This window comes from Topomyia yanbarensis, chromosome 2 (assembly GCF_030247195.1).
Source record: "Topomyia yanbarensis strain Yona2022 chromosome 2, ASM3024719v1, whole genome shotgun sequence".
Lineage (NCBI taxonomy): Eukaryota > Metazoa > Arthropoda > Insecta > Diptera > Culicidae > Topomyia > Topomyia yanbarensis.
In genome coordinates this window covers 328,783,851-328,808,958 of record NC_080671.1, presented here as the reverse complement: position 1 = coordinate 328,808,958, position 25,108 = coordinate 328,783,851, and the positions used below count along the sequence as shown (strand labels likewise).

General features: G+C 35.7%; 1 protein-coding gene across 5 annotated transcripts in view; it reads left to right on the top strand.

Annotated features, from left to right (window-relative positions):
- The window catches only part of LOC131683853 (calcium/calmodulin-dependent protein kinase kinase 1-like), a 461,007-nt gene that overhangs the window by 18,099 nt on the left and 417,800 nt on the right, over nucleotides 1-25,108 (top strand). For all 5 annotated transcript variants that reach the window (XM_058966208.1, XM_058966207.1, XM_058966206.1 and 2 more), the window contains one exon: nucleotides 13,858-14,659. In XM_058966208.1, coding sequence (XP_058822191.1) covers nucleotides 14,641-14,659 — 19 coding nt within the window. In that variant the 5' untranslated portion in view covers nucleotides 13,858-14,640. The remainder of the gene's footprint in view (nucleotides 1-13,857; nucleotides 14,660-25,108) is intronic.

Sequence of the window (25,108 nt, the reverse complement as noted above, 5' to 3'; positions counted from 1 at the left end):
AGCTCTTAGAATCAGAACCTTTGTTCAAACGTGACGACAAACAGTGACGGTGTGAGTCAAAAAGATAAATTTGCTGGCCCTTTTATAACGAATTTATCAAAAGAGTATGTTTACTTCTCTTTTTTTTTTTTTTCTTACGTAAGAAATATGATAAACTTATTAAAAAATGTCTTCATTTTTACATTTTATTATCAATATTTCATAATGAACCAAGTCCATAATTGTTTATATTTTATTAAAGTTGTATGTTTCTTGCCTTCGTTTCATGCGAAAATTTCAACCTTTGTCTACATGGTTATTGTAAAACCGAATTTAAAAATTGCATTGTTTACATATTTTCGGCTAACTGAGATTTCACGTGCATTTTGATGATAATTTTTAGAGAATGCTATATTTTTCCTTAGTGGAGAAAAAATTAGATGAAAACTATTTTTTCCACGCTGAGAAGAATATTGTTTAAAACCACATTTGCGCGTGAGGGGCACAAAACCTATAGCAAAATTAGTTATGGAATTTGCTTTTCGACTTCGTCTCATCAGAATCCAACGCTAACTACAAATGTGACTTTGATCGAATAGACGAATAGCACGTAGGACCATTTGGAAACAGAACTGAATAATAATCAGCAGAGTAATCATTAAACAAGTAATTTACCGTTTGAATTGCTTTGAACATTTCTCCAGGATCGGTGTTTAGCCGATTACGAAGAATTTCGACCAATTTCTTTGTAAGTCTCCTTTCAAGAAATTAGTTTGCTCGCCAGTGCATTGATAGGGAAATATGCTGCAGCAATAAAAATGATACCAAGGCCGGTTTCATCTTCAACACCCAAACAGTCGATTGCCTTGGTGTCAAAAGAGGGTAAAATTCGATGTTTTATTATGCGGTTAACGTTGGTCGGAGCCCGGACAAACCTAAAAAAGTTATGTTTCAAATATTGATGTTTTCTGTGATAACTGAGCGAGAAATTTTTTTTAATAGTATTTTAAACGTCGTTGTGTCAGGCAATTCTAATGAGTTTTATTTTATGAACCACAGTATCTACGCTAATTTTAAATACATGTTACCCTTTCAATATTAATGGAAGTACAACTAGTTTCGTAATGAAGGCAATTTAAAGCACTTTGTTTATCATTTTAACGCATGGTCCAAAATCTGTTTGAGTTACGTTATTTACGAATATATTTTAAGTGGTCTGATAATAGATTCCTTTTTCACAAATGTATTCTATGCAATCCGGTGAAGCAGGTCGGAGCGATAAAATATTAAGCATTCTGTGGGAAATAACATCTACATTTCAAATTTCAAGTTCTCATTTTGCCCTATTTTGCCTGAAGGGGTTTACAAACGACATTTTTCATTTTTTTCCTGGTATGGAGCTGCATGGTGATTAGTGCCAATAACAAATAAATCAAACGCAAATTATCCTATTATTATGTTGTTATAGATATAACTAATCAGTTAAAGAATATGTATCATAAAAGTAGCATTATACTAATAAGAAAAGTTCGATAACACAGTATGGAATTTGGTTTTGTGCAACAACACTGTGTGGCAGCACAAACAGTTAATTTTATCTTCTGTGGACTGTCTTGCGAGATTTTCTATCAAGATGATTGTTTCTCACCAACAAAACGTGGTTTTTCGGTCTAACATGATGGTAGACGGTCTAACAGTATTCGCGATATGAAACATTTGCTGAAGATGAAAATGGAGCTTCGATTTTCGGAAGTCACCTTTATCCAGTTCGAACATATCAGACATATGGTGCTGGTAACGTCCAACAAATTGGCCAGGAGATCAGCGTTGTTTACTTATAGGTTACGCCTTCCCTCGGTGATTTGCGTTCGATAGTTAAATAAGAAGGAATAGGTTCAGTCACTCGCATTCTCACGACACGAACATCTTTTTTATTTAGTTCGGTACGCTTGAGTTTGCCAAGTAGCAATTGTAACTTGCTGGAAGTTTGAGATGTTCTAGAATTGAAACACAATGGACTTTCACATTTGATGTGTTCGAAAAATAATTTTAAGCATATTTGAATTGATTGTGTAACATATCGCTGTTAATCTGCACTATACGTCCGAAATAAACCTCGTAGTAGCATGATCGAAAACACCATTATCATTTGTGAAACTGATCAGAAACAGTGTCATGTTTCAAAATTAGCCAAACAAATTGCACAAATAATTTTATTATTGGAACATATATAATAGTTGAGTAACTGATCAGAGGGATTCCATGAGAAACCCGCCGACCACAAAATATGACCATCGTCGATTCGAACGAAACTTTGAATTTGTGTTCGGTTTATGAATCTCCATGATTTTCTCTGACAATTGCAATATTTTGATACAAGAGCAATTTTTCAAAAGGGCGTATATATTTCTACGTGCCCTAATTTCAATTTTTTTTTGTTCCATTACTCTATTTTATATAGCATAACTTTCAGAGAACGAGTTTCAGGGAATAAATATTTATGCATGAAAAAAATTTACACTGAAAAAAATATTGTGCCATTTTTCACAAAAATAAAAAATTGTGTTAAAAATCTATTTTTATTTTTTTATTTTGTGTACGAAAACCTAAAGAAAAAAGTAACATTTTGAATGTAATTGTATGATGGAGAACTTATCGGTAAAAAAGTTTTTCTAACAACAACTTTGTACATGATTTTAAATTTCATACTGTAAATACTGTAAATAATGTAAATACATTCAAAACTGTAATTTCATTACAGAATTCAATGTATTATTTTAAATCGAAATGCATTTAACTAAAATTTTCCAAAATGCGATAGTTTTTGAGATATTTTGAATATTGTTCCAACATAAACAGTTAATTCGTGTGATTTTTGAAAATTATTCGCGTTATCCCATCATAAAATGTCAAAAATCGAATGTTTGTCGTTTTATAGATGTAAAAGTACTTTTTCAGTATATTTGGGTCATTTGGGAAACTGTCAATAAAAAAGTTTTTTTATCAACTTTTGACATATTTTTATAATTCATACTATTTGCAGTCAAAAATGCCATTTTATTTTTTAATATGATTCTAAACGCTATTTTTAATCAAAATGCTCATAACAAAATTTTTCTGAAATGTAGTGGTTCACGAGATATTTTAAATTTTGTTTTAACAACGCGATTCTTTTGTTTTATTACGACCTTTTCAGAAGTTATTCGCATTTCTCCATCAACAGCAAAAAGTTTTTCAAAAGTCCTACAACATTTCGTGTGACTTTTCTTTTGATATCCTAATTAATTACATTTAATTCAACATTATAATATTTCATATCGATGCACTACAACCGAAGATATTTGGATTTTACTGAACGTACTTTTCATTTTAAATGTTAGATTCATTTTTTCACTGTAACTCGAGAATTGTTCTGCTGTAAATTTTTTGGACCTCATTTTCGGATTCAGCACACGATTTTACATTGAAAATGACCTCCAGCTTATTTAGTTCAGAAATGCTGTAAACTAGTGTTATCTGATAAGAGTTGCTTAGGAAGTGGTAGGTAGGAATTCATATCAATCCTACCCATATTAAAACCTCAACAGCTCGTTGTAACTTTATTGCAAACATAATCACAAGATCAATTATTCACCTTTTGGAATTAGGCAGATGATTTATAGAAACCTAAATATAAATGGAGAAATTGTGATCGGTTTATCAACGGAATCTAGTGTCGATTCTCACGAACTTCTTTTTTTAAGAAATAATGGTTGGGTTTAGGTGAACAGTATTTAAAAAAAATTGATAAAATGCTATGAACCATCTTGAACTAGAAAATTTTGGTTTTTCATAAAATAGAGGGCACCAACACCAACGAAAATAGATAGAAATTGGTTGTCTTCTACAAAGTTGTAGAACAAGCATTTTTCTGTAATTCTTGTCAATAAGTCCATATTCTATCACTCTTCCTTTAAAAGCTAGTGTTAGCGCGCTCTATGCTGTGAAATATTGAACTAAAATTTTGTAGTCAAAGGTGACTCAAAGCATGTACTAAATAGTTCGAAACCGAAGATTACATATCAAGAAGACTGACATCTCTTTTCTTCTCCCATATAAATGAGAATCAACGGAGGTAACAGCGGCTCTGTTGTACGAGGTCAACGAAAAAGTGAAAATGTGTGCCTGCATTACTATGGGAAGTAGGGGAGACCGAGGAGGGTTGAAACAATATTTTGTTTTTATTAGCTAAATCGACAAAAACTGTCATTCGATGACTGCTTATTTTTAAATTTCTTACTTCTGTTTATGTTTTATTGAATTACATCAGAATAACTGGTACAAATCAATAACGAATTAATATATCAATATATGGAATTTTGTAACTGTGCTCTCTTTGTTTCAACTCTCCTCATACCGAGGTAAGTTGAAATGTGAGTTGAAACAAGTAACCAATTATTGTGTCATTTTTATTCGTTCACACTACGTTCACGTTCACATTATTGTTCACAGTGTATAAACTAACACTTGTTATGAAAATTTATGTTAGATTTTGGTTAAAAATGCAGGAGTTTCTACACTGATATCAGCAGTAATAATAGTAAGATACTTTTCCTAACCAATAATTAACTATAACTGTAAAATCAAGAAATATGATACCCATTTTTCGTATATATTTAGTTTTGTATTATTGTCCAACCAATTCCCCTAGGACATTCTGCATTGATCAAAATGGTTGACATGACCACTTATACTATTTATGTCTACAAGTGATACGGGTTTATAAAAACAGATAATTTGGTATCCATATCGGTAGTATTTGGTTTATTTTGAATAGACGTTTCTTGTCAAAAAATTTTAATTGCTAAAATGCTTCATTTTTTATCCCTGAGTCGAAATTTCATATTGTCGTCAGTTTTAAGTGCCTCTAACTATTGAAAAATTCAAAAAATCGGCGAACTGCTCATTTCACCCCATATTCTGAAGATCCATCTTGACTCATTTCCCCATTTTTTTACACCATTTGGATGAATTTCAAGTGGTGAATGAAAAAAAGATGCCAGTTCTCCAAATTTATCAGAAAATCTGCAGATTTTTCAATTACACTGCAGATTTTTTGCAGATTGCAGATATTTTGTAATACAAAGCGTTTACCATGAAATTTCAACAAATATTTAACATTTTGGATTATTATAAAAATCATCGCACTTCTTTTCTCCCTCAAGTATCTTGCAGAAGTTTGCAGACTTTGAAGATTTACACTGTATGCTATTGCATAAATCGATCTGGCAACCGCGATTCCACAATAATTCATTCTACGTTCATGTTAAGCACTATTTAGACTCTCGGTGAAAATGAACGTGAACATGTGTTGAATACCTTCCATTGTTCACGGTGGACGACGTCGTGAACAGTTTCATCAGTGAACAATGATTTCACGCTCAACTGGCAGTTTACAGTTTGTCAGAATGCAATTTGGTATTCGAAGGTGAACGTTCACCGTGAACAGCGTTGACATTTATATTCACCACTCCGCATCAATTCCGTCCATCATCGCGTTTACACTCTCGGTGAATAAGTGAAATATCCACTGCGAACATATTTCACCGTGAAATATTTAAAATGATCGGGGAATATGAATATCATTGAATTGATTCAATTATATCGAATATTTGTGCATGGATTCGCTAAGTATATTGATGTACTATCGTTTAGTTCTATTTTCATCAATTTCTATGCACTAATAAGTGAGATATTGTAAAAATCAATTTGGTGCGCATCGAGTTCACGTTCATTTTCACCGAGGGTGTAAATGGGCCTTTATTTAGAGCAACAAAAAAGTGACAACGAGTGTTAAGCATAAAAAAATTCGTGATTATATTTTCTCGTTATAACTACTTAATGCCAATCTTACCGAATATAAAATCGTTTTAATCTGGTGGTTGTTCATCACATCACGTATCAAATCAAAATAAGAACATCTCTACTTTCACATATTCCAGTGATTCGCTATCGCATGATTTAATAACGTTGAAACGCCGTGTTCTGTTTGGAATTGAATTTCCACTTTTTGAATCGAAATTTCTATTCCATCGTCGTTTCTTTGCTATGTACAGTGTCTTTAGCTCCCAATCGTGGCTCATGAAAATCCCCTGAAAATCGAAGCGGATTAACAATTGCAATACAGCTTTTCATTAAAAGGCAGTGAAACTGTTACCATCATCGGTAACATTGCTACCGGTAAGAAGTATCTTTCGTTATAATTCATTACACTAATATTACTTATTGTTTACAGCACACCGACCGCTTTTAGAAAAAGTACCCTTTTGAGTCCAAAACGGAGCGGCTCTGTTTTGTTAACTTGATCATGGCTGAGATTAGTATAGGTTGAAAAACCGCTATCATTCTTACTGTTAGTAATACTACTAGATAGTCTTATGAAAGCCTTTTTCGACTATTTACAATCTACCGGATTTTTACTATAATGGAAGCTTCGACAGTAGTCCAGTAGTTCGGAGTAGTGAATGAAACTGTTTTGGATGGTTTGCGTGTCAATTAGTAGTAACAAGAACATGTAGGTTCACTGGAGGCCGTAAATCAACACGATGGAAAGGGAAAGTAAATGACATGGCAAGATAATGTCCAGCCGGCTATCGTCCGCAGTTTTAATTGACCTCCAAAGAAAAATATTTCACAAGTCTGCCGATAAGACCGCTTCCGTAGTTGTTTTGTATTGAGCATTCGCAGAATGAACTGTGCAAAATATTCGACTACATCGGTTTCGGAACAAGTGATACGTGCTCAAAAATCAAGATCGCCTTCGCAGAGTTTATTTTTAAATAATGTTTAACAAATACTTAGCATTTATCATTTTCAAAATCATCAAATAATTACAAATGTCCAGCTGTAAAAAATCTCAACATGCTACCTTTTTTCATAAAATCATGAGCCAAGATCATTCATTTATTTTACAGCATCCATTCTATCTATTCTGGTTAGCGACTATTTAGGACATAATTTTAATATGTATGGAAACTGATCATCATATTCTAACAATCACTTGTGATTTTACTATTGATCTGCCGAAAATTTGCTTTGTACTTCCGTATCCCGGTTTTGCAATGCGATTATTTATGGATCCTAAGCGTGTCACGATTTGTAAGTAAACCCAAGTAAAATGTCGATCTCGTTATACCGTGTCTTCAAAACAAATAAAAATATTATGATTCACGCCTGAGCTATGAATTATTCTCGAACTGTGATCCGAATGCTATGGAAATTTAGATGTCGTTTAGCTTAAGATAATTCGTTGAAATTTATTGCTTTGCTCGCAAAGGGCCTCCAGAAGGATGTGGAAAATTTTTTCTTACGAGAAGCTCCAAAGAAAATCTGGTTCCTATTGCTGCCCCTTATATAAACCTTGTTGATTACAGCTAGTGAGGCAGGAAAGTCAGATAAACGTGTAGCTTGGTTATTTATTAGTTTTAAAGAGATAAACAAAGTTGGAGAATTGCGACTACGGGCCATCTGATGGTAACAACCTGGGACCCAGGTAACAACGAAAGCATTCATTCGTTGCACATATCATGACTAAAGCGCCAGTACGACTATTGTCACTACACATTGTCCTGTACGGGAATGTATAACGCCGGGAGTCGTCAGCGTGTCAATTTATTTAATATTTTTCTAAGACATCATTCTCATCAGACGTGCTCCGGCCCGGCCCTACTCTGTCTCGTACATGGCATAGCGGAAAACGATAAAATCACTGTGAAAATTCTAATTCCGACCGTGTGCTCTTTCTTCTACTATAATTGTATGTAGTTGTTTCTAGATCTTAATAGATTCCAAACGGAACATACAAATTTTAACTGTACATTTTGAACCATGTCAACAATGAAAAAAAAATAAATTACCGGCATACTAAGATCAAGTTCGAGTTTTTTTTCGAACAAGCGAAGAGTCTATATTTTTATATGGCGCGATATTTTTATAAAAACATTGTAAATTTATAATAATATATAAATTACATTAATGTCGTTTTTATTGAAAAACACCGGGGCAGTGGATTGCACTGGTTTTGCGCTTTCTAGCAGAAATGGGAATGAAGCACGTCTAGTGGCCTGCTCTTCTGCTAGAAAATGCAACACTAATGCAATTCAATGAAAAACCCCATTTGTGTCACGCTCTCGGGCTAATGCCCTCAAGGTTAAAACCTCAATAATCGAAAAATAAATACTTTTATCACAGAGAACAGACATCCATGATCGAACAAAAATATTTAAAAATCGTGTGTAAACATTTGAATTATTATACGATAAACACTAGCGCCACCACACCAACCTATCCCAACTATCCGTCAAATCCATTCCGGAACCGGTTCGAAATCCTGAATTGATTCAGTATGGAATCTTGCTCAAAGAAAACAACCGATTCCGTCTCTATCGGTTGATGCATTTGAGCTGGAATTCATGTTGGAAGTCCGAACCGGTTCCGGACTAGTTTGACTGATTAGAGGAATAACCGCTGTCAGTTCTGTCAAACTCAGCCACAAAAAAAAAACATGACAGTAGCCCACCTGATTTGGATATCCCAACTACCTTCGAAACTGTTAGAGATTTTACACAAGTTGAATGCCGAAGATGGACGTCTGTTCCCTGTGCTTTTATAGTTGACCGTGCCAGTGACCGCATGTGGCGAAATGCAGGAAAAATCAAAAACTTTCCTGAAATAGGCAGTGAAAAAACTAAACTTGACCACGTTCTTTGATTTGCTGCAATTGTTGACAACGGTGAATTTGTATAATTTGCGGCCAATCTACCACTTTGCATCGAACATTGTGTTTCTTGGATTCATCGTAAATTGGTCCATTGCACCATCTCTAAATAACCGCTCCTACCCGGTCAAACCATTTGGAATTTGATTCGGAATCCTGAATGGAGTCAGTATGGATTCCAGCTCAAATGCAACAACCGATTCTGAAACCGGTTGAGTCGGAAGCGGTTGTTGCATTTGAGTTGGAAACCATACTGACTCCATTCAGAAATCCGAACCGGTTCCGGAATGAGCTTAACTGATGGGGTTTTTCATTGAAAAACTCGAGGGCAGTAGATTGCACTTGTGTTGCATTTTCTAGCAGAAGAGTAGGCCACTAGACGTGTTTCATTCCCACTTCTGCTAGAAAGTGCAAAACCAGTGCAATCCACTGCCCCGGTATATTTTAATGAAAAACGACATGAGTAACAATGCTCGAAAAAATTACAGCTCAGCAAGCTTGTTTAAATTGTGTTAGAATTTAAGTTATTCGAACCAAGTTCTTTCTAATGAGTGGAATCAAAAACTCCGAGTAAACAAGCTCTCTGAACTGTCAGAAAAGTGAGGTTAAACATTTTCGTGCAAAGTTCTATGACTTTGTTTACAAAAAGCCAAACTTGACAGGGTGAAGTTCACTCAGTTATGAATGAATGTAGTATCGCGATTCACCACTTCATTTACAGTGTTCCCGATAAAATAAATTAAAATATCCTAAACAGTGCTGCCGAAACGCATATTTTGCGTCTCACCATTCTTGCTTTGGTGAAAAAAATATTCAACATTCTTGCAATTCGCAATTTTTGAAATATCATTAAAAATTCGGAAATCGCTCTAAAAGTCTCATTCTAACGGAAATGTTTATAAAAATATGAAATCTTTCGATAAAAAATAAGAAAAAGGGGGGTTGGGTCTGACGAGAAAGGTCTATTATGGTTACTTCGCTCCAAGCTTTAGAAACTGATAGGAGTAAACAATTAGATCAAATGAATATTCCGAGGTTATAAATAACCTAGAACCATTAAGTTGAGAATGTTGACCACTGTTGTCAATTCAGGAAAGAAGAATCTTGATTATTTTTATTAGTTCAGGAACGTTGATGTGATTATAACATTACCATAAGACTAGAAGTTTAACATCGAGGAGAATTTAAACAAGGTGTTTCAACTCTCCTAGGTCGAGAAGTAAGGCTTGTTCCACAATTTACAATTTATACATGGCAAAGATAGAAAAAACGAATACAATTCATAAATGTTAACAGTAAGACTACATAATAATGATATTTTCTTGATAAAACATCACTTAATATCCTATTTATACCAATTTGAAGAATACAACGAAAACTTACTTTTGCTCGTTTTTGTAGTGTGTTTACCGTAAATACTCAACCACTCATTTAACGTAGTTAGCGTGTATTGGAGGATTTGTGGGCACGATATAAATAAAATAAATAGATTAGTGTTGAATCCCTAACGGTACTGTTTCGCTAGTAATGGCCATTGTTTCAACTCTCCTCTGTTTCAAATCTCCTCGGTTTCCCCTACTACCTTTACCCCGAAGAGGTACTGCCGTTCCTGTCTCCAGATTCTAGACAGAGTTGCCACTCTACTTGATATGTAGTCTTCGGTTAAACCCAATCATTATTTTGAAAAAAAAATCGTGGGAATCAACTACTGATTCACTACTATGTGCTGTTAGGTACTATGCACAACTGACGAAGTTTAATAACGTCTCCCAAGGAAGTTGGATTGGTTTGCAGTCTTTGGCAAAGTTGTATGGTTGATGTGCCAATAGTCGTATACTTGAGGAAAACTTTTGATAAAAGATCGATGAATAGATCTATGGGCGATGTTTATACGTTAAACGAAAGTTTTCAATCCATATTCCATAGAAAAAATATAAAGATTGTTTTTTAACTAATTTATGTATTCAAAACCGCTTGTACCACTATAGGAACACATGTACCAATAGTGGTATAATCGCTAATTTCTGTTCATATTGTTGTAATTCCCATTGACTTCTTATGGGACTTGCAACAATAGGTACATTAGATCAACTATAGGTGCAAGGGAGCTCAATATTCAAAGAAAATTATTTTTTCAATAGTTATTTGATCAAATGTTAAGAATAACAGTTTTATTGTAGCATGATTTTACTGTGATCAAATACAAATTACATATTTGTATTTGGTGTGATGAACAAATAAAAAATATTTGGTTATGGTTGGTACTTTAGATAGGCGTATAACCCACTACTGCAACTATTGATACACCTCAACTATAGGAGCACCCACCCTATGTAATCAAATTATCTTTTTTTTATTTTGACCTGCAAACTGCCACCAAGAGGCGAAAGTGCAACTTAGTGTGCTTTCTTCATGTAATTTGTCGGAAAAACCCAGAAAACCTTCACTTAGAGACTCCTGTTCGAACTAGGAATGGACTCAAGGGTGGGTTAATTGAGTTTTCCAAAATTCGTGTTGGGCAGTCTAGTGTAGCTCCTTTATTCACCTGAGAAGAAGGTTTAAACATTTCTACTGCATCCTATTTGCTATAGCTCATAGTAATTAAGCGATTTATAAAAATTATAAGGATGTGGATATACATATATAATATTGAATTAGAAATGTAACGATCACTAAGCAATATAATAAAATACAACATTAAATATAAAACTTGCTTTGACTACTTTAAACTGTACACACTTAATTTAAATTAATAGGTACAGAAAAATTTTGCTGGGGATTTGAAAAGCAAACCGTTCGGTAACCAATTCAGTAAAACAATGCGGTTATCAAACTCTCCGCAATCCGCGCTATCCAAACGTCAAAAATACTGGTTAGTCAGCAGTTTCCTCTGAAAATGGCCACTTGACAGATGATTAGCTGTAACTGTTTTGTAAGTTTTTGACGAGGTTCGGTAATGTTAGTACAATTTTGCCGAACAATCAGTTATAATTTTACTGGATAATGTTTATGTAGCGAAAAACTAAAGTGCTGATAAATTCAGTGAAAAATATTGTGGGTTTCAGCAATTTTTTGAACAATTACTGAAAATCGCTGAAAAATGAAAGCTTTACCGCGATTTTTTAAACAATTTGCTGACAGCTCCGTAAAAATATTACTTTGCGTCGAAAGAAAAACAACTTTGGCTGGTCATTGTTTAAAGTTTACTGCATCAGAGAATGAGACCAATCGCGGGGGTGAGTTGAATTAGGGAGCGTCTACCCTATATCCACTAGACATCACTTGCTTCATCACTGTCTACGAGACTGCCCCTGTCGAGGTTTCCATATGCAATTAACCAGAAATAAATAAATGCCGTATGTTTATGTTTTCGGTAACATCTAATGGCTCAAGTACGCACTTGGCTTGCGTCACATGTCGCAATAATGACTACCCGTGCGGTAATACAAGAGAATTATTGGCTGACATAAAACATTCAGCCGAAGCTCGATTCCCTTCGGTGCGTGGTACGACTAAACCCTTTTTTGTGGCGCATTTTCCATTGCATGAAATGTCAGCTAAACCACAAATCAATGTCACTTCTGGACAGATCTGATGGCTAGGGCAAGTTGTGGAAAAAATGTACAACAGAAAAAAGCCCGCACATTTCATAGAAGGACTAACGCTTTAAACAGCGTCATAGATTACATCTTGGACAGCGGATTGACGTGCTAGGGTAATTATATCCAAAATGAAGCAACGAGTGGTACGGAGGCAAATCGAAGTGCACGTTAGATGGAGATACCCGATGGAAAAAGCTGTATAATTACGTACTGAAATTGGCTCCCGGTTCTCGATTGTACAGGGTTGGTTGTGCACGTTCGTACTCGTTACGTTATGCGAAACACAAATAAGCACAAAAACTTCAATGAAGTTAGTTATTTTTATTTTTTTATCTGATCCTTCAAATAGAATTGATTGATACCGTTTAAACTAACGAGAGCCTTCTGACAACCAATAGTTCAAATCCCTGCACTACAGTAATCATCGGAATCTGCTTACATTTGTAACGATATACAGAGCCGGCGGAAAGCGTGGGTAGTATGGGTAGTACTACCCACTCGAAAATAACCCCCTCGAAATTTTGAACAATTTCAAAAAAAATAGATGAGCAACGCATGTATCTCGCACTACACACATTTGAAAACATCAATGTACCACAATTCCATTGGCATAAACGAACGTGGTTTAATGTGAATGTAATGTAAGCATGTGCATTGCGAAAAGGGAAAAAAATCCATACTAATGGACCCCTCACCCTATGCTTTCTACCCACTCGGGCGTAAAGTGTTTTGCCGCCCCTGACGATATAGCACAACAATTGGGAAAGTCAACCAAATTTTGCAAATTCTCTCCTCCTACTGCATAAGATAAAATATCTCAATGTTTGTGATGTGTTCAGCACTTCGAGAAAAAACTAGCTGTTTAATATAAACAAGCCAAGGATTGATTGTATCGGTTTGTTGATTTTAACGCAAATCCTAATTTAAACTATGAACAAAAAGATTGCATGCTTTAAATTAGGTGCTCTCACCTAAAAAAATGTATGTAACGAATAATTTTACGGATATTGATCGTGAAGATATTTTGTGTAGTGTAAGTTGTCTAATTTGATAATTAGATCTTCAGCTAAAAAATCGAATATAAATATTTACATGTAGTCTGGTGTACAATTAAGTTTGTTTGCGATGGTGTTGTCTACCTTTCTACAGATTTCTCGTGGTAATAACAGCTACTCTCCTTGTGGGATCGATTAATAACAGTCTAGTGCAAGTTATGATATCTCAGGCATCATATCCCCTTCTCCGATGACGTCACTACCCAACGCTAATGTGATAGGGTCAATATTGATTGCGGTACCGCGCGGGCTGCTACTGTTACCCTCGTATGCAATTGAATAATTTATAATGTTCATTATCATTAGGCAACAGCACCAGCCAGACATAGCAACAGTTCAACCTGGCGATGACGATAGATACCTTGAAATCTATATAAATGTAGTACATAAAGCATTTTTCCCCTGAATAATGTTGTTTTTCTTTCTTTTCTCTACTTCTCGGTAATCGCAAATCGGGTTGCTATAGGTAAATCTTTGAGTTCGTCTGTAGGCAACAAATCCCATCTTCCACGGTCCTGCACTGGCATCGAAGCAGCCACGCCGATTTCCGTTGTTAGCTGCTGATTGAAATAAATTTCTGATAATAGCAGTTGTGTGTCCGAGAAAAAAGAAAAGTCAAAGTCGATTGTTGCTTCAGGAGGTAGAAATTCGATTTATGTTGCATGTGAAAACGGTTTGCCCGGAGAAAAGTTGAAACCAAAGTCAAGAAAAAAACTGCTAAAGTGATAAAGTGCAAAGTTTTTAATTGAAGAAGTCATTGACGACAACGGTGGTGAGGGGAGCAAGCTGCTGAAGTGATAGTAATACATAGCTGGAAAAAAGGTTGGTTTCGAGTGACACAAAGTCTGCTATAACAGCGTCCCGGAGAATAAGGAAGCAACAGCGGAAGAAAGCTTACAAAGAGCGAAGAAAGTAAGGACAATCACTTTGCGACAGTGGCAGTTATATGAATTTCCATCTTGAACGAAGCCCGGCTTAGGAAGTGCGAAGAAAAGGGAAAACAACGCGAATGTGCAAAGGAAGCTTAACGGAAGCGGCAGTGTGAAGATAGAATTACCTGTCGGTTTCCGGTGCTTTGTGCGCGGCTAGCTTTCGGAGCTTGCCGACAGTGGTGGTGGTGGTGGGGTGTGACAGGCGCGGGATAGCAAGCAAATCAAAGGTGTCTGATAACGGTGAGCTCGGCGAAACGGATCAACAGCAGGCAGACCGATGTAGTGATAATCTACAACCATTAGTCTCGCCATCGTCGATGGCAACAATTGATTCAGGTAGGTTAAGCGGACCTTGTTGGTCGAGCTTGAGCAGTTTTGTTGCTTTATTAGGGTGACGCATTTTTCATGTTCTAATTTGTGTGTTTGTGTTTTAATGGTTTGGGAGATTTATACACGTAAAACAACTTCATCACAATATCAATCAACAAATTGGTTCATTTTGAGATATATACATTTTCATTTTCACGACAATTGAAATGCATGATAAAAGGAGTCAGCTGTTTATACAATGATGCGTTGGTATACACCGTTTTTCACTCGGTATGTTACCACGGAGAACAGACATCGATATCGAGCGTTAAAGTTGTGTAAAAATTAACGCTACTGAGTTTGAATGAATTGACAACTGATTGCATAGAGTTTTCAAAATGACCGACATATGTATATTACACAGGCAACGGAAATTGACATTTTTTCGGAATACCACTCAATCGAATGGTAATTGGCCTCAAAAGACGTACTCCAAATACAATTTTTTTTGGATACTTATGGTTTACTCACAATTTGTATGTAAAAATATAAGAAATATCGGAAATAAATTCAGTAAAAAATGCTAGCATCCTCTAATGTATCCTAAAATCTTTAGATGTATAGCTGAAGATGAAAGGATCCACATTGCAGAAGACTACAAATTGATCCGACTTTTTGGTAAAAAGATATTCTAATATAATGTTAAGTTCTGCTTTTATTTCTCTATTTCGCTTAGAATATGACAATTTCAAAAATTTCAAGTTTTGAGGTATGTAGAGTAACTGTGGGAGATTTTGTATTTCCGATTTTCCATATATTTCACCATATAAACATAAACTCTTGTGAGTGAATTAGAGCTATAGGTAAACGGTCATAATTGGCATATGGTTTGTAGAGCAGTGTTCCGAAAAAAACAAAAAAATGCCGGTCTAAAGTATAGGTTTTGTAGAAATATGCTAATTTGTCGACGCCAGGGTTTTAACGGATGTTTACACAAATATTATAAGCTTTTTTGTTCGTACATATATTCGTTTGTTTCACTATTTTACTGCGCATATAAAGGGTGTTGCGATCAAAATTTGGTCAAGCAATAATGTGAGTAAACTGATTACTTTTTCTATTGGAAAATCAAATTATTTATCTTTTAGAAATTAAATTAGTCCCTTTCATAGATGTTTTAGTGGTAGTCAAGGGCAACATTCTACGGCAGCACAATCTCTAACACAGTGCTTTCTAGAATCGTACGCTGACTGTTAAGTTAGGGAAGAGTTGTATCACACTCAACCACGTGTTTAAGGATATTATGCAAAATGATTTATTTTGTCTGTGTCAATTTATTGAACGTTATCCGTACTGTGTAGTTGACACAATGGAACTGGATACAACTGGGTGACTTACGTAAGCCTGGTCTCCATTTCACTTTTATTAAATATTAGGTTTGATACGAAAAGTTCTGAAGTCAGCAACAGTCGTACTTGGCTGCAGTCTCGTTTTGTCACTGAGACTCTCTCGTCTCGTCGGGTAACCGACGCGATAGTCAAAGTACCGGTTTCCGATGTATTTTAGATAATGCACACAATATTGTTTAATTGGTGTTGTGGTTGTCGTTAACCTCACGCTAGATTGAGAAAGAAGATATAATTATGCTGAGTATCGTGTTATTGTCGGGAGTTGGAAATGGATTGGGAAAATGAACTTGTGCTTTACTGTTTATGTTATACATATTACAACCATTGTTAATCGATAGGCCGTAGAGAGAAAATCCGGGCCCCGGGGGTCGAACATAAACCCCACCATTGTAGATTATTCGACCATTAAAATATTTAAGCTCATTGATTCATTGGAAAAAATTCTTCTCTTTTAAGTATAGTACATAGAAACTTTTTAGTTATGCAACTGTTTTTTGCTGCTTTTGTTTATAATATAGTGTATCAGTAGAACAACCAGATTTCAATAAACTTAGGGATGTTAATTTATTGAAGTTTTTATCAATACGTCTTCATTAGCACAAACCTACAATTTAGTCAAAATTTTCCAAGCGGGCCACCAATTTCGATGGAAGGTCCATTTTTGGTAGTATTTGGCATTACAAATTTTGGCAAAAAAATTGATCATAATATTGACATTTGAAGTTTTTAGCCCACTCGTTAATAAAAAAATAAAAATATTTTTTAAGGTAAGAAGTTTCTGGTTTATGCACAACAAGTCCATCTCCTGCACACGAGCACCACTGGTACTTATTTTCATGAATGAAATTTCTCCAAGTATACGAATTTTATTGTGTTCAGCAGGCCATGTAGTTGAACTTCCATTGCATTATCTTCTATATAGATGGAAATCTTGTGTTTGGCGTTTCGTTCTGTGTTACATACTTTACCTATCAGTTCCAGTAGATGCTCATCCCCGCCAAAGGTTGGATGTGTAGGAAAGCCTTGGAAATCGATCACTGCTGGGTTAATGTTCCGCAGTCGCAGATTTTGTTCCTCGACCTCGTTCATTCCTATGGAAGCACTATATACTAGCATAATAAGACTCTGATCAACAGAAACAGCAACAGATCCAATATAGTTTGATTTGAACAGTTGAATGCATACAATTCCAAGATTCAAATAAGTAGGTTTAGAAGGGCCTCGCAGTAATTCCAGTTTTGGGGCCCTACCCGGCTCTTGACGGCCCTGCCCTCAAGTAACACAATTGTTCTCTTTTAAGTGGATTTGGTATATTGCCATTACGTGAAAAAGGTCATGGAGTGGTATGCCGCGAACAACGTCCAGGTGGTGCCCAAGGACATGAGCACTTCCAAGGAGGCTGCGCAAAACTTGATGGAAGAAGTCAAATGAAACGCCCGGCATTCGCTAGAATGAATATTAGAGTCCATATTTTTTCTTTATTCTGTATGAACTGAACTTGCATAAGAAACATGATTTGATTTATAATAAAAAGTTCGACCGATTTACATACAATCTTGTTGCACCAATTTTTGATCGTAAAACCCTTTATGGTGCTGTGGCTATTTTCGAATCTTTTACTATAATAATCCCAACTACGCCGAGTTTTTATGCAAAAACAAAAATTCTCTTTTTTTTCTTCGGTCGCATTCGAGCTGTTCTTTTACCTATTGGCAATTTTTTTGCATATGATTTTATACGAAAGACTTTCCCAAGTAACAATCAAAATATTTTTACCATTTTTTTGTTAACCATTTTTGTTAACGACCTATTGAGTTAATTTGTCAACAGTTTTTTCGGCATTTAATTAGCAAGGGACTGGAAGGTGAAGTATATTTTTCAATATTTAGAGCCATAGTACTCAAGGGAGAGCAAGGTGTTGAAAGGAGAAAGTTTAGAAAAGCGTGGAAGGATCATATATGCAAGCTTAGAGCTCACCGGCGACTTAACCCTTTGTCTGCTACCGTAGTGGTCAGGGTCTTTTGGCATTAGAAATGCGAATCACCTGAGTCTACGGCATGTCCGAACAAGCGTAAAGTAACTTGTTACTTCATGCTGTCGGAACCGACAAAAAGTTAAGTCACGGTAAACTTCCACACTAAGCATTTGCGACGTTGAAACTCATTGAATGAGCCAGTTTTGTTTGTTCCCTCACCAATTGCCTGCCTGAGTGATTTTATTTTATCGACTATTGTGACTGTCTCAGCGTGTGTGACAAAAAAAATGCTGAAAGGTTTTATCATTGTTCTCTTTTGGTTTTATAAAGGCACCATTAAAGCCAATTATTTTATTATTGTTGTATGTTGTTCTTATGTATTTTGCTCCGTAATTATTCTATAAAACTATGTTATGACTTCCAAAATATAACTATGGTTTGTATGTTTTAACTCAGGTTGTTAAATGGTTCTGTATACTTTTTAAAAGCTAACATAAAGCTAATATAAAACAAGTTATCAAGTCATAAGGCAGTTTAATTCTGGTCTATTCGAAACACCCAAGCTGTTCGATTTCTTTGTTATAACCTTGTAGAAATTTTGCTTTGACAGGTGAAAATCGCTTTGATACTTCTGAACATGCAGAGGAGACAGTTGCTGACACGGAACTCCTTGGAGATCTTAAACGATGGGCTCTGTCTTTCAACATAAGGCATACTGCTGTGAAGGAACTTCTGAAGATATTGAACAGGCGGCTTTTCAACACTCTTCCTCAAGATCCATGAACTCTACTTCAAACACCGCAGAATGTCTTACTGAACCCGGTTGGAGAAGGTTTCTATTGGCATCACGGATTCAGACCATGTATTGAAAAGGTATTCAGTGAAGTCATGGAGCCAACAACCATATCAATAAAAGTAAATATGGATGGGCTTCCTGTCTATAAGAGCTCTAAAGATGAATATTGGCCTATTCTTTTCAATATCGACGAGTACCCCTATATCAAGCCAATGGTAATCGGGATTTATAGTGTAAAACATAAGCCGACGGATCTAAATGCATCCCTTAGTCCATTCGTTGAAGAAATGGTGGACGTTTGCGCAAACGGTATTACTGTTAATGGGTTCAAAATTACCGTATCAATACGCTGCTTCGTGTGTGATTCACCAGCTAGAGCTTTTGTAAAGGGTAGGCAGAGCTTTGTGCTTACAGTTTAATAAAGAATAAACAGTTTTGTGTATTTCATTATTCAGGAGTGGCAAACTTTAATGCTCAAAATGGATGTCTAAAATGCGTTTCCCAAGGAGAGTACTCGTATGTGTACATACTAATTTCTACCCACAGCTCAATTGCCTAAGGCGCACTGATGCTGGTTTTCGAAATAAATCCTATGGTTCTCACCACAAACATGATTCTCCGTTGCTGAGGCTTCCAATAGATATGATCATGGACTTTCCAGTAGGCGATTCGCTACACCTCATTGATCTCGGAATTACAAAGAAACTTCTTCTTGGGTGGCGCGATGGAAAAATCGGTACATACAAAACAAAATGGCCAGCTTGTATATCAGTCGAGATTTCGAAGAAACTATTACAGCTTAGAATGCCTGTTGAGATACACAGATCGATGCGAGGTTTGGATTGTCTTTCGCATTGGAAGGGCTTAGAATTTCGCACGTTTTTACATTATGCATCTATCGTCGTCCTGAAACCAGTACTGCCCCCAGACGTTTACGAGCATTTTTTGGTATTCTTCTGTGCAATCACAATTTGCTCATCAGAAATGTACTCCAGCATGCTTGATTTGGCTCACAAACTATTGACGCACTTCGTTGAACTTTTTAAAAACCTCTACGGTGAAGATCACATAACAAGTAATTTTCATAACCTGATACATCTGGTCGATGACGTCAAACGATTTGGTCCATTGCATAAATTCAATGCCTATCCGTTCGAAAGTAAGTTATACGAGATAAAAAACCTTGTTCGCACTGGTAACAAACCACTTGTTCAGATTGCTAAACGTTTAAGCGAGTTAAATCAGGTTACTAAAAATGCCGAATTCGATCGAAAGAACGGGCATCCAGTATTGAAACACAAAATCTTCACTAAAACAATATTGGTCGATCAAAATCTCATAGATAATTCAAACACCCCAAGATCATTTTCCAAAATTGAATGGAAAAACTTCACTTTGAGTACAGATCCATCCAACCGATGGTTTTTGGACACTGATAATCAAATTGTAGCTCTACATAACATAACTGAACTAGATGGTGTAATTACAATTTCAGGTAGCAAGATAAATACCACGAAAGTGTTTTTTGAAACACCGATTAGGTCAAATAGTATTCCGCTTGATGACTCTAATTGTGTATTTTTTCCTCTACTCCATACTTTGTAACACTGGAACTGACTGGAAAATAAAAAAAAAACACGAAACTGAACAGAATTTTTATTATGAAACCAGATATTGTAAAAAAGCCACTAATAGAGCAGCACAAATTCAGCAGGTATTCGATTGATGGATTTAGGTGCCACTCGACTCGTTGCAAGCCTGCGCTTCTTTAGCACGAACAACATACTGCAAATTCTTCGGACGATTCTTATGCTTTGCTGTCGTCTTAGACAGCAGACGTTGCTTACTATTCTTCAGCACACGTTTAAAAAATTCATCACACTTCATTGCTGTGAAGTTGTAATCGGCTTCCAGAATAAGTTTCAAAAACAGCTGTCGAATACGCTTGTAGGCCATCAACGAAACTTTCATTTGCGGCTCAGATTTTCCATTAGGCTCTTCTAAGATGGAATTATCTCTTAAAAGCCCTGTCCATGAACATTTTGTGAGGAACTGTCTAGTAATGAAATGATCGATGAGACGATAGCAGCAGTCGATCCCACACTCTTTTCCAGTTGTTCCACAAATATGACTCATGATTTTAATATATTTGGAAAAAACAAAATCATCTTTCAAGCTTGCCTCCAAAGTATCGAACATTTCGAATGAATCGATGGGCATGAAAGAATCTTCAGAATGTCCTGTTGAAACATTATCACGAAGACCTGTTTAAAGTTTCGTCATTCTAGAATTAAGATAATCCATACATGTTTTGAGCTGAGCAAGGCTGGTAATAATCTTGGTCTGGTTATCAATGATGACTGTTTGTTTAGCAGCAATATCGTCCAATGATATTGTTTGCGAATTATTGATAACGACAGACTGCATCACCATTCCATCTTCGCTTGCGCCCGTTTCCGTTTCATCAGTATAGTATAAAAAATTGTGCATAGTTCCCTCGGATAACTGCAAGGTACCCTGTAATGAAAATGAGATTATGATTTAATGAGAAAATCAAATAGTTTTCCGTGTATTGTATTCACCGTGGCTTCTTCCTGTTCCTGTACCGGTTTCTGTAGTGTCACACTCTGAAGATCATGCTCTGCAGGTATAAACTCGTTAAAATTTTTCGGCGTATGTGTTTTTGCACTCGAATTTGGAGTGAAATCTTTACGGGGTTTCTTCGCAGGAATAATAAGAGGGGCAATTGACCGTTCATCTGCTTCGGTATCAGAGAGTGCCTCCATCTTTTGGAGCTCAGTATTGTATTCACCGTGGCTTCTTCCTGTTCCTGTACCGGTTTCTGTAGTGTCACACTCTGAAGATCATGCTCTGCAGGTATAAACTCGTTAAATTTGGAAGTGAAATCTTTACGGGGTTTCTTCGCAGGAATAATAAGAGGGGCAATTGACCGTTCATTTGCTTCGGTATCAGAGAGTGCCTCCATCTTTTGGAGCTCAGTTTCTGCTTCCTTCAGTGTGCGGTACTGGCGCTTCACGACGCACTGAATCCGTTGCCAGTTAGAGGCAGGAAGAGAATTCTCGTCTCGCATCAATTTTGCTGCACTCGTAGTCTTTGGCCACCAGAGGATTCCACTTTTTTCCCAGCCGGAAGGAACGATACTGAGGCACTGCTCTCCATCCTCAATGGTTTGCAGTACTTTAAACGGTATCCTAGAAAATAAATATTTGTAAATACTGATCTAACACTGTATTAAATACAATATTTACTTGATTTTAAATTTAGCTCAACTGGCTGCCTGTCAACGGTAGTTTGTTTAATTTTCTGTGGTAATTACCAAGATGATGCATATAGGGTGGGCTTAGGCTTTTTTATTTACTGATGCGGTTGTTAAACTTGAGAAGCGAAATAATAAAACCGATTATATAATATGTTTCATTTTGATATATGATAAAATACAAAATTACCTATTTAGTGGATATACCTATAAATTTGTTGGATTAAATAGCGCAAGTGAATAAAACAGACAAATGTTGTACAAGGCTCAGCTTTTGTCTTTAGAATCAAATACATTTTTCGGAATATATTCAAGAGTAAGCTTTATACGATTGTTGAGGTTAAATTTTATGGTGTCTATTGAGATTGCGGTTTATCATTCCACATAGCAAAATTTACTCAAAACCAACGAGCATAGATTCAGACAAAAAGCGCAAATCAGAAGTGTAAATCTCAAACAAAATGGTTTTCAACACTTGAGATAATCTTCAAGCATTGTGAATAAGGTTCTGTATTTTGCTAGGTTTATTAGATAGCATACGATAACAGAAATCGGCACTTAATGATTGATTGATCTAAATTTGTGATTTTTGGTTTCCATGGCAGTGATGCTGACAACACAAAGATGTCATCTGTGACAGTGTGTGATTCCTATTAAAATACTATTAGGCTGTGCACGCTGACAAAGTCGACATCAATTTGACTTTTACTGTGAGCCGTGTTTACCAACATTGCTTCATAGCTAAATGGTAGTGTTGGTAAACACGGCTGACAGTAAAAGTCAAAGTTATGTCGACTTTGTCAGCGTGCACAAACTAATGCCCTTGTTTGTGTTATAGTTCTACGGGATCTTTTCACACATACTGATGCCGTTTTTGCTTGACCTCCAAACTGAGTCAGGCTGCAACCCCAACCACTGTCAGTTTATACGGTTTGACAGCACGGCATGAGATTGTTTTTGCAGCTGTCACGGTCAAACTGTTTTGCAATCCACGTTTTAGAAGCTTCTGTAGAGTCAACAGAAGCCAAGAACTCGCTTCTGTTTACTTCGGCTTGCTACCAAAAGAAGACAATAATGGAAGAATCGAATACAAAAACGGCTGTGAAGTATTTTCTCCCTGTTAAAGCAGTCGGAATTCTGGCTGGCTTCCGCCACAATTCCAATTCAATTTTGACTTGGAATCGGTTGTGTCATTCTAGTCTTACTTCCGGCGAAATTCATTGCGAATTCTAGCTCAAACTGCAGACGAGTCTCACTGGGCTATTTCTTCTATTACTAGAACAAACCTACCATGTTAGAATAATACAGTTACAGATTTAAAAGTATTCTGTAGAAAAAAAGCCAGAAAATTATCGAAAAAACATTAGCATTATTTTCTATTTTACTAGTCAAATTTGACAACCGCATCGCTACCTAGTAATGATACCCACCCTTCATGTATCATCTTGGTTGAAGTCGCTGTCAAAATAATTAAAACCTGCAAGCAGTGATTGATCCCAACATATAATTTCTCGATCTTAACATAGACCTGAAAATGCTATGACAAACCTAATAGTTATATAATTTCCTTCGTTATTACCAACTCAGAAACGCGTGTCCTATGGAAGTAATTTCGGAGTGTAGTGAGTTTTATTGAAAAAAAATGTCGGCTAGAATTGAAAATGACAAGACGCTAGGAAAAATTTCACAAATGTGTACTTTTTCGTTCGATTGAGCGATGGTGTTCAACGTTTCGAGACATTTTATGAATAAATAAGTTCACTTTTCAACCAATCAAAGAATTTCTAATAAGAATTGAATTACGTGTAATTTTAATTTTCGTCGAAATTTTTTCACAAAATATTCATTTTCAGTCGAATTCATAGGGCGAAATTATTTTGAGCTACTTTTTCGTGATATTCCACCAAAAAAATTAAATGGCATACCTTCAAACAAGCATATATGGAACATAGATATCTATAAAGCACTTGGTTAGTTGATTTTGGGGAATCAGACATAACTAACAATCTGACATTTAATTCGATCATGGAAATTTAGCACTGTTGTTGAATAAAACCTAGATAAATTTTATTGAATACATTAACCCGTGGAGAAAATTCTAGTTAAAACTGAAAGTTATAACATAGTAAGCATAAGAAGCTTTTAGGAATGCTTCATTTAAGCTGTAGGTAGTTTTATTATGATTTTATAGCGCACAAAGAAATGTTCTCTAAACTGTTGGGCCAGGAGAAGGTTTTATGTTGAAGATATAAAATGGCGTTTTAAAGGTTAGATAAAACTATAACAAAACGTTTACTCCTAAAATAGCTCGCATATCATGTTGTACTGATTACCATACAACTGGGCCAACTTGTCATAATATAGGATTATAGCTTGTACACTGATAATATAAATTCGTAAATATAATGAAATCGATTATACAATACACGAATTCATTCGTCGTTTTCTGCAACGAAGTATTTTCGTGCATTCTAAATAGTAGGTTTCGTTCATTTCATGAACAAGAATGGCCGCTTGGTGAACGAAATCTTTCGTAAATTTTACACGTTTAATGTATACTGCACGAATGCTATCGTTGATAACGACATTATTTTTCGTGAATGAAACGAGCTGTTTTGTTTATTTTAATAAACGTGTGTGTATATTACGAACGATTTCGTTGGTCGCACGAATTCATTTCGTTCATCTTAGAAAAGTGTTCGTATTTATTATCCTCTTATTGTTTTCTGTCGACCTTTTGGAATCGATGTTTGACAACATAGATTTTTTTTATTTAAAAAAATCGATGTGGCCAAATCGATTTTATTGTGGTACGAAGAAATGGCCGCTTTATGAACGAAAGTTTTCGTAAATTTTACATATTAGTGTACATTACATGAATGTTAATGTTGAAAACGGCATTATTTTTCGGGAATGAAACGAAATGTTTCGTTTATTTTAATAAACAGTTGTGTAAATTACAAACGATTTCGTTGGTCGCACGAATTCATTTTGTACATCTTAGAAAAGTGTTCGTATT